Raw genomic sequence first — 11,536 nt, forward strand, 5'->3', positions numbered from 1 at the left:
TGATCATGTTCATTGGCTTTTATTAAGGGTAGTATGCAACTTGTAAGTGAAAGACTTAAACTTTTGCTCAAACTTTCCTCAAGGACTCTTTCAACCATTCTCTTTCATAATCAAGAATAAAAATCTGGGGTCACTCCGCAAAATTTTTGTACGAGAGAAACAAATTACCCATGATACCGATATCTGAAATTCAAATTGGCTGCCATCCCCGGACAAAAATAAAATTTTTGCTTTTCCAAAAACTAAAACTGAAAGTTTTTCTTACTCCAAAGTCTTCAAAATGAACTCCCACAAGTGGTACATGTACATGTAGGTCAGAGAAGATTTGGAAATGTGAGAGAGTTCAACTGTCTGTCCCCAAGGCGCATTCTACCGTAATGAGATCGCGGCCTGTCATTCATTCTGCGTGTGTTTTCACATCGCTGAGTATGGCCGCAAGTGATGCATGGTTGTACATGTGATATTACAAAGTCAATGATTCCTCCTGAAACTTAACTACTACATTCATCCTATTCATGCTGTGTGCTTTGTATAACTCAGTGAAGACTGTGTGATCATATATATTGCACTCATTCCAGTCAAAGCATTTCATATATTAAAGTAAGACCTCCAAGCAGTATTGCTTAAATGACTTTGTCTCATAATTTTAATCTAATTTAAGTGTGTGCATGTAGTGTTTCCATATTTCCAGTATTCTGTGTCAATGCATATGCAGAGTTTTACCTTCTAATGGGTTGGGACTGAGTTATCAACAACAAAAAAGAAGCTAGCTTTTTTGCCATATATATGATGTTGGCTTCCAGTTTAACAAAACAAATCAAATCTAAGTTAAAGTGTGCATCTTTGATATTTCCAAAGACAAATATAACAGTGAAGTGTTTCAGGTGACCAGACCAGTATGTGTCAACTCTGTGGCCATATAACTATCAAAACAGAGTAATTTGAAGGAATAAACTTCAGCCGACTGTTGTGCATCTCAAAATGGAAGCAAATCTGTCCAGCAGACTGTCACATATTAGATGATAGGGTGAATGTGAAACCCAGCCAATAACTGTGTAAGGCTAAGAAAAGTCAAGCGACTTGTGGGCCACTCTAGAAACCAGCTGTTCTTATGTGCAATTGCGTATCATGGTGTTGTCATCCATATCGCACAATATGTCTTTCTTTTCCATACACACTTGTTGTTTTATGATCTTGTCACAATTTGTTATCCTTTTTTCCAATAAAATCACAGAAAGTGTTGATAATGATACAATAATTTTATGAGCAATGACAAAATGTGACAATTGTTGCTGAGCAGTCCTAAGTTTTATCATCATATTGTAGATGCCAATTAGCCTTAGTATTTATAGTGAATGCCAATATCATTTTTAGCTCATATTTGGTTTTATATATAAATACCAAAAAGAGCTTATATGATGAGTCTGAGTGGTGTCTGTATGTCTGTATATTTGTGGGTATGTATGTGCGGATGTATGTCCGTCACACACAAAGGCTCCCATACCGCCAAAGCTACCGTCTCAGTATTTGGTGTACAGGTAGATGTAGGGGTTGAGATGTGAATTTGTTCAAATGAACACATCAGTGTCAAAAATGTGCGAATGAGATAAGAAAAGGGAAATTCTGCAAATGTTTAGGAGTGGTGGCATGCCAGCATGCTACTCCACTGAGCCTGAGTCATTTCCTGTCATTGTTTATGAACTGTTACATATTAACAGACCTGCTCAAACTAAGGGATGGACCATTAGATCTTGGGAGGGGGTGGTCACAATGAAATTGTGAACATTTTTATTAGCTCATATTTGGTTTTATATATAAATACCAAAAAGAGCTTATATGATGAGTCTGAGTGGCGTCTGTATGTCTGTATATTTGTGGGTATGTGCGGATGTATGTCCGTCACACACAAAGGCTCCCATACCGCCAAAGCTACCGTCTCAGTATTTGGTGTACAGGTAGATGTAGGGGTTGGAGATGTGAATTTGTTCAAATGAACACATCAGTGTCAAAAATGTGCAAATGAGGTAAGAAAAAGCGAAATCCTGAAACAGGCTTGAAACAGGCTTACTCCACTGACTTGAGTCATTTCTGTCATTGTTTATGAACTGTTACATATTAACAGACCTGCTCAAACCATAGACAGTAGAGGGGAGGAAGACCGTCAGTAGAGGGGAGGAAGACCGTCTATGGTCAAACTAAGAGGGGCTAGCTGCCTTTCTGCTATGCATGTTGCTAAAGTTGACCTCCAGTACCTAAAGTTTCAGACCTTAATTACTTTTGTCATTCTTGTTTTTCTGGTTTAAATATTTCTTGTTGTTTTTCTGGTTGTACTGTGCAGAAATCATTGTCATAACATCAACGTAGAATTTTCCTGCACTGAACAGATAGAAACAACATTTATTGTTGATCTTTGGTACCCATACTGATATGTATCAATTCTGATCAAATTTGAGCGACACCGTATAATTGCCGTATTTTTTTCAACTCAGATTGATGCAGTTGGAAGATCATCATGGCAAGCACAGGTTAGAGGAAGAAAGAAATGGACACTAGTTCCCCCACCTGAATGTTACCATGAATGCCATGGAAAGTTAGAAATTATTGTTGAGCCTGGAGAAATAAGTAGGTATTCAAAATACCAATTCAAAGGATCAATGTTATATGTTTTTTGAATCACTGAATACCAGATAGACAATTTTCACGCTCTCTTGTTTCAAACATTGTAAGTGAAGCTACATATCCACTGTTGCACTGCTTGCAGGGTGAAAAGTAGACTTGGTTGAAAAGTTCACAGAAATTACTTGTTTTATATTTGCTTTTTTTGCTCCGCTGTCAGCGACGCGGAGCTTATCAAATAGGTTGATTTTCCGTCGTCGTCTGTCGTCGTCCGTCGTCGTCCGTCGTCGTCGTCCGTCGTCGTCGTCCGTCAACAATTGCCTTTTCCTCTGAAACTGCAAGTCGAATGGCTTTGAAATTTTATATGCAGTTCACTTGGGGTGACCTCACTTCAGTTTGTTCAAATCATGGTGAAATTTGCATATTTGTATTTTTGGGGTATTTTTTGCTGTTTTTGGTAAAAAATCTTCTTCTCTGAAACCGCTTGTCTGATTGCTTTGAAATTTGATATACAGTTTACTTAGGGTGATTTCAGTCAGATTTGTTCAAATCGTGGTGAAATTTGCATATTTGTATTTTTAAGGCAATTTTTGTCATTTTTGGAAAAAAATCTTTAAAAATCTTCTTCTTCAAACTAGCAGTCAGTAGCTTTGATATTTGGTACATATGTCCCTAGGGATGATCTATTTCAGATTTGTTCAAATTGTGGTGAAATTTGCATATTTGTATTTTTAAGGCAATTTTTGCCATTTTTGGTCAAAAAATGTATTTCTCAAAAAGCACTGGTCTGATAGTTTTGAAATGTGGTAAACAAGTTTCTATAGATGAACTAAGTAATATATATTGAATTTCTGATGAAATCTGTAATTTTGTATTTTTGGGGCAATTTTTGCCATTTTTGGTCAAAAAATGTGTATTTCCAAACTACTCATCTGATAGCTTTGAAATTTGGTATACAGGTTTCTATAGATGAACTAAAAGATATTTATTGAAATTATGATGAAATCTGCAATTTTGTAATTTTGGGGCAATTTTCCCATTTTTGGTCAAAAATGTGTATTTTCAAAACTACTCATCTGATAGCTTTGCAATCTGGTATACAGGTTCCTACAGATCACCTTAATGATATTAATTGAAATTATGATGAAATCTGCAATTTTGTAATTGTGGGTCAATTTTTGCCATTTTGGTAAAAAAAGTGTTTCCCAAAAAGTACTGGTCTGATAGCTTTGAATTTCTGATGAAATCTTTAATTTTGTATTTTTAGGGCAATTTTTGCCATTTTTGGTCGAAAAATGTGTATTTCCAAAACTACTCATTTGATAGCTTTGAAATTTGGTATACAGGTTTCTATAGATGAACTAAATGATATTTATTGAAATAATGATGAAATCTGCAATTATAAATTTTGGGCCAATTTTTCCCATTTTTGGTCAAAATGTGTTTCTCAAAAAGTACTGGTCTAACAGCTTTGAAATTTGGTATACAGGTTTCTATAGATGAACTAAATTTGATCTTTTGAAATGATGATGAAATCTGCAATTTTTATTTTGGGGGCAATTGTTGCCATTTTTGGTCAGAAAATTTCATTCTCAAAAAACTACTCATCAGATAGCTTTGTTGGTTGACATGTTCTTAGGGATGATTGGATGTGATATATTCAAAGTATGATGAAATCTTCAATTTTGTATTTTTGCAGCTTATTTTAGCCTCTTTTTTCTGGCCATTGCATTGAGCTATCAAAGATTTCCACCTTCTTCATCAACATGTGTCAAAAATAGTTATTCTCTACATAAACACAGCGGAGCTATATCGGCCGCTAGGTCGCTTGTTTGGTCAGAGAGATGCTTGTTCGTTGCTGTTGAAACTAACCTCTGTAGGAATACCAGTATAAGTAAACAAGGCATATATGATATATCTGGTGACAAATGGCAGCACAGAAAAATTTTTCAAAAGCGATCATCATTGGACAGTGTTCTGACTTTCTATGATTAATCTGAAATACTGACTGAATTTCTTATAGACCTCAGCACTTACGCATTTCTTGTTGTGTATTATTATTATACAATTTCAGCAAATATTACAGCCATCTCATACATGATGGACAATCTCATACATAATGGACAATGATAAAGTATCCATTAGAAATTTAGGATTTTGAGACCATGTGTCCGAAACCTCCTGTATAAATTGTTCTGTTTTTTATTACCTTCTTCTTCCTTCTCCTTCTGCCTCCTAAATGCAACTGCCACGTGAACACCGTTGCACCTAGAGACTTCAAATGTGGCACATAGTTAAAACTCCTCGCAAATAATTTTTTGATCACATGACCATAACAATGGGCCACATGACCCGGTGGCCATTTTGAATTTAAACTTTAAATTGACCTCATTTGCATAGAAATTAATCAATCAAAATTCTGTTCTAAGTTTCGGTAGACCATAGGGCTAGGCTCCTTCATGCCAAATTTCAAGGTCATTGGCCCTGCTTATTATTAGAATAAGATTTTTAAAGTATTATTTTTCGCATTTTCAGTGACCTTTCATCTCCCCAATACCTCTGCAGCTAAGCTATGGCAATAGCTTATTCTGGCCTCTGTAAGAGTCCGAGAATGCTAGTTGTTATTTGACAATGACCAGGAGGGGACCAAATTTCACAACACAATTTTGGAGATGCAACTTCACCTTTTGCCTTAGTATCTTCCTTTTAACTCATGTTTTGCCTCACTACTGTCTTGCCGGTGTCACTCGAGATTGCGCAATACTACCCAGCATTCAGTGCGCATTCTACCCCGGCCACGGTCGGACCGTACCAAAATCGCTCCGCAAATTTTGCGGAAAAATTATTGTTTTGTGAGTGAAACCTCACAGAAAGTGACTGTCTACTGTATACTCATACCTTTTCACTGCTGACTAGCACAGAATTGTGGAAGTTTGGGACAGTCGAGTTGTTTTTCGGACTTCGTAATGGAGAAGCCGAAACATGATACCGTCAAGCCCGCAGGAGGAACATCCTCCGCTATTCGCACTCCGATTTCGGAGAAAGGGCTGCCTATGGGCAATTTAGATACATCACAGAAGGATTTCACACAGAAATCGTCAAAAACAAAGCCGATGAAGAAGGCGACGCCACAAGCGCCGAGGAGCTTTGAAGAAGCCCTTGCATCAGCCTCAGGCGCAGCCATTGGCGCCGGAGCTCACAACATAGCTCTACGAGAACCAACACCCTCTACAAGTACTGGCATTGGATTCCATAGACCTGAACAGGTACATGTAACTAACTTTGGTAATTCTAATATGGACTTCATGCAAAAAATGATGCAAATGCAACAAGAATCTATGGCTCAGTTTGCGGGTGCGCTGCAGACGCTGACATCCAATATGGCGGCAAGTTCAAACGTGGATCGCACGGACGAGAGCCACACAAGAAACTGCCCAAAAACGTAGATCTGAAAGTCCAAATGATCAGATACCTGCAAAAACGAGTAAAACTCAAGCAGAGACGAACAGTGATCATGAGTCAGAAGACATTGACTATGACGAGTTACTCGGCGCTTCGCCGAAAGGCGCGAATGACGGCGCACGTGATGCAAACGATGCTGATAATGATTGCTTGAAAGAACTCAGCGAACTTTATGACATGGAAGGCGACTGCGGCCCCCCGCTGAGTGAACATTTAGCCACCGTTGCAAACAAAATGCTTCGGAAGAAACTAAATGATGACAAGGCAAAGAAGCTGATGGACTCTTACTTGCAACCACAGAATGTGGAGAACTTGCAACTAGTACGTGTGAACGAACCAATTTGGGCAAATTAAATAGACAAGCTAGACTTCGAGACATCAGCATGCAAAACGTTCAGAAGTTTCTAATGAAGGGCTTAGTCCCTTTATATAATCTACTCGATAAGTAATGCAAGCAGGGGCAAGCAATAAAGCTGCCACAGCTGATAAATCTGACATCACAACAGATGAAATGCGAAAGTTTTTGATTGACGCCTTATCCTTTGTCACCCAAGCAAATCACATGATGAACTTGCGACGAAGGGAGCTGATCAGGCCTGCGCTTGGTCCAATGTTTAAACAACTTTGCAGTACATCTACACCAGTAACAGACTATTTGTTTGGAGATGACCTTCCAAAACAGGTCAAAGACCTAGTTGAAACTAATCGCATTGGAAACAAAGTTCATGGTGCAAATACCAACCAAAGACAAGACAGTAGAAGCTGGTCCAAATCAAGCCAGAACTATAATAATAGCTACAGAAAGGATTACTACTCTAAGACAAATGACAGGAGTAATTTTTTATCAAAGAGAAAGTACACAAAGAAGGGACAGGGCGAGAAACGCCATTAAATGCCAACCCTACTCTCAGTAAGGAGGTAAGCTATCAAATTGCCTTATATCCTTGTAAAAATACAGAGGAGACTTTCCAGGCAGGTCAACTGAAACACTTTCTCCAAGCATGGAAGAATATTACTAGAGATAATTCTATACTAAAAGCAGTTACGGGCTATAAGATAAACCTGACTCAGACACCCATACAAATGGGACCAATTAAGGTGCATCATTTTAATGAACAAGAGACTGTGATCATTGATCAGGAGATTGATAAACTCCTTGGAAAGAAAGTTATTGAACATACAGGTCATATAACAGGAGAATTTATCTCACCAATATTCACCAGGAAAAAGAAAGATGGTTCATTCAGACTGATACTCAATTTGAAACAGTTTAATGAAAATGTAGAATATCACCATTTCAAAATGGAAACGATAAAATCTGCCATTGCCTTAATGACACCAAATTGTTACATGGCAAGCATCGATCTCAAGGATGCATACTACTCTGTACCTGTTGCATATGAAGATCGCAAATACTTGAAATTCTTCTGGAAGGGGAACTTGTTTCAGTTTACCTGTCTGCCTAATGGTCTCTCATGTGCTCCTCTCATATTTACAAAAATAATGAAACCAGTTTTCGCCACACTGAGAAAGATGGGACATGCTAATTCACCATATATTGACGACTCACTACTGTGTAGTGACTCTTTCAGGGAATGCACTGAGAACATCTCAGACACTGTATCTCTCTTGGATGATCTTGGTTTTGTGCCACACCAAAGAAAATCTGTGTTTATCCCTACCCAAGTTATCACATTTTTGGGTTTTGTCTTAAACTCTATACTAATGACAATTTCGATAACACCAGAAAAAGCTCTAAGAATCAAGGAACTAGCAGAAAGTGTACTAGCTGAATATGCAAAAAATGGGTATGTAGCAATCAGGGCCGTTGCAGAACTGATTGGCTCTATGGTAGCTGCCTTCCCGGGTGTCATGTATGGACCCTTATATTACAGGGCACTAGACATAGATAGAGCAGATGCCCTAAAAATTGAAAAGGGTAATTATGATAAGAGCATGAGAATTTCACAACAAGCTCAGACTGATATCAAATGGTGGATAATGAATATTGAGTTCACCCAAAATGTTGTCTCACACGGAAATCCTGACCTCACTCTAAAATCAGATGCTTCAAAAAAGGGGTGGGGCGGAGTAATGGGAAACCAGGCAACTAGTGGTGAATGGACAGAACTTGAAAGCAATGAACATATTAATCACTTGGAACTAAAAGCAGCCTTCTTTACTGTGCAAGCTTTTTGTCAGGATAAGAAAAATTTACATATTTTGCTGCTTATTGACAACACCACAGCAGTCTGCTATATTAATAACATGGGAGGCAGGAAGAGATGTTGTAATTCTATTGCACGGGATATTTGGGAGTGGGCTATAAAACAAAACATTTGGCTAAGTGCAGCCCACATCCCAGGTGTCAAAAATACAGATGCTGATTGGCAATCAAGACATCACAACAGAGATACAGAATGGATGTTAAATATCAGAATTTTTAAGGATATCATGCAAAATTTTGGCAATCCAGATATTGACTTATTTGCATCACGACTTAACCATCAATGTATAAAATATGTTTCTTGGAATCCTGATCCTAAGGCATTTGCAGTCGATGCTTTCAGCATGGACTGGTCTAATTGGTACTTTTATGCTTTTCCTCCTTTTAGTCTGCTGTCAAGGGTAATACAGAAGATTTACCTAGACAAAGCAAAGGGAATTCTTATTGTACCAGTTTGGACCACCCAACCTTGGTTTGCCTCACTGCTAAAGTGCCTGATAGCAGATCCACTACTGTTACCAAGAGGAAATTTGTACTGTCACTACCACAAGACAGTTCAGTGGTACATCCACTGGCAAGAAAACTAAGACTGATGGCATGTCAATTGTCAGGCAATCTTTCAGACATAAGGGATTATCAGAACAAGTTACAGAGGTCATCCTCAAGTCATGGCGATCAGGGACCAAAGGACAATATAGTACCTATCTGGAACGATGGCGACAATTTGCTGTGAAAGGGATGTCAATACCTTTACACCGTCTATAGCTGATGCATTGGACTTCCTGGCTGTGTTGTATAACATGGGACTAGGGTACAGTGCCATTAACACTGCACGATCAGCTTTGTCTTCATTTATTGCGATACCAAACTGCCAAAGTAACTTTGGAAGTCATCCTCTAGTTATCCAGTTTATGAGGGGAGTTTTTCAGGAGCGACCTTCTTTACCAAGATATACAATTACTTGGAACATTAGCATTGTATTTAAACTTCTTCGTAGTTGGTCACCTGTTAAGAAAATTTCTCTCAAATACTTGACTCTGAAACTTGTGACTCTCATTGCCCTGTTGTCAGCTCAGAGAGTGCAGACTCTACATTTAATTGATATAAGAAACATTGTTCAGACAAAACAGGGAGTGATCATCAAGATAGGGGACTTGATAAAGCAGTCTAATCCTAAAAGACACGTCAAACCATTAGAATTGCCAGCTTACCCTCCTGACAGGAGACTTTGTGTACTTACAGTTCTCAGAGAATACATTGCTCGTACTTCTTCTGTACGGAACAAGGAAACGGCATTATTTCTTAGTTACGTGGGCAGACACTTGCCTGTCTGCAAGTCTACTGTTGCTAGGTGGATAAAGACCACTTTATGTATTGCTGGTTTAGATTTAAGCATTTCAAGGCACATAGTGTTCGTGCCGCCAGTTCAAGTGCATTGAAAGATATGTTACCAGTTGAAACAATCCTCTCATCTGTTGGTTGGGCAAATGAAAAACATTTGCAAAGTTTTACAATAAACCCATAGTTGAAGTTGGTGAATTTGGAAGAAAAGTGTTGGAAAAAGCAAAGGCATAGATATTGTGTTGTGTTCTTTTATGCCATAAAGTGTTTACTGTGTTCACCTGAAAGGTGTTTGAAATAAAATATGTTGAACTTATAAGCTGTCTGTTGTTATGCTCACGGATACAGCTCTAAACATCTCGAGTGACACCGGCAAGACAGTAGTGAGGCAGAATTCCCCAGTTAAACGAGACTTACCTGGAAGTTGAAGTTTGACTGGAATTCTGCCGAGCTGCTGTCGCAGCAAAGGTGTCACTCGCCCACCCTGTATGTTATGCAGGGAAAGACTAGATGTCAGTTATTGGGTTTATTCAGCCCACCCTAGATACACATCTATTTTATGATTGTATCCATTCGCTGCTAAAGACTGAATGCTGGGTAGTATTGCGCAATCTCGAGTGACACCTTTGCTGCGACAGCAGCTCGGCAGAATTCCAGTCAAACTTCAACTTCCAGGTAAGTCTCGTTTAACTGGGAATTTTATGCTCATATCTAATAGCGTTGATCGCGATACCGGGTTTGTTACTAAATATAGCTGCACGCGCGCGACTTTCGGACAAATATGCTGAAATTCGGACAAATTTTGTCGTTGTATGCGCGGCTGTTGTTGCAGCTTGTAGTCTCAGCCATCAATTCATACGAATAAGTGTAACGCTAAATAGCCTTTCTAACACTCGCAGGTTTTATTTTCGTCGTTTATGCGGAAAATGCGGACAAATGTTTATTTATGCATATTAATGAGAGAGAACAGTGACGTCATTTGCGATCAGCGCTATTCTGGACTTGCCAAAAGAGCTCTCGGGGTCTGATTTTTGGTACATAGGGATAACTATGGCACAGTAAAAATTGCCCACAATCCTGTTTGATTTGTACCAATGACATTACTTTCCTTTTAACTTTTTCAGTTCTGCATAAAAGCAATCATGTGAAGTCTGAAGAATATTCATTAATTATATTTATTAAAAGTATGTTGAAATATTGTAGTATGAATTGCAAAGAAATTATTACATAATCATAAAATTCATATTCTGCAGGTACTATAAATGTCACAGTTTTGGGAAGCAAGTTATGACCAACTGAAGGGGTCATTCTCTGAAAAAAGTTAGCATGTAAATTTCTTTTGTCTTTTCTATTTGGAAAAAAAAACAATATGCTTTTGTTTCATAAAACAGGTGCATCTGGTCTCCCTACTTTCCATCACTTTATTCTGTATGGCTGAGGACACAATCAGTGGAAAAATTTACAAAAATGCTATCTCTCTCAATCAAGCACAATTTTCTTAATCCTTTAAAATGGGAATTGAGAAGAAAGGTGTCCTTTAAAGTACGTTTTCAGAATTTTTACAACTAGTCCAGGAATTTGCCTACACATGGGAGACATTGTAGACTTCACAGGGGAATCTATGTTGGTACAAATCATGATGTATTATAGGAAATCTGTAGTACTCAAGTTTTTTGACAAAATGTCACATGACCAGCCACTTCCTATACCTCATTCATTATGCACATACCTAACTCTGGGCTTAATAATATAGCTTAGGTCTGATTTTTGGTATATAGGGATAACTATAGCCTAGGAGCAAAGTTTTTTGACAAAATGTCACATGACCAACCACTTCCTTACTTCATTAATTATGCACATATCAAATTCTGAGCAAGCCAATAGAACCAG

General features: G+C 38.2%; 1 protein-coding gene across 2 annotated transcripts in view; it reads left to right on the forward strand.

Moving 5' to 3' along the window:
* LOC139117753 (bifunctional arginine demethylase and lysyl-hydroxylase JMJD6-like) overlaps positions 1-11,536 on the forward strand; it is a 34,084-nt gene that overhangs the window by 17,860 nt on the left and 4,688 nt on the right. The window contains exons 3-4 of one of the 2 annotated variants that reach the window (XM_070681016.1): positions 2,490-2,622; positions 8,694-9,961. In XM_070681016.1, coding sequence (XP_070537117.1) covers positions 2,490-2,622; positions 8,694-8,710 — 150 coding nt within the window. In that variant the 3' untranslated portion in view covers positions 8,711-9,961. Of the gene's footprint in view, positions 1-2,489; positions 2,623-8,693; positions 9,962-11,536 lie in introns of those variants that run through there. The other variant, XM_070681015.1, reaches the window with a different exon arrangement.

This window comes from Ptychodera flava, chromosome 18 (assembly GCF_041260155.1).
Source record: "Ptychodera flava strain L36383 chromosome 18, AS_Pfla_20210202, whole genome shotgun sequence".
NCBI lineage: Eukaryota > Metazoa > Hemichordata > Enteropneusta > Ptychoderidae > Ptychodera > Ptychodera flava.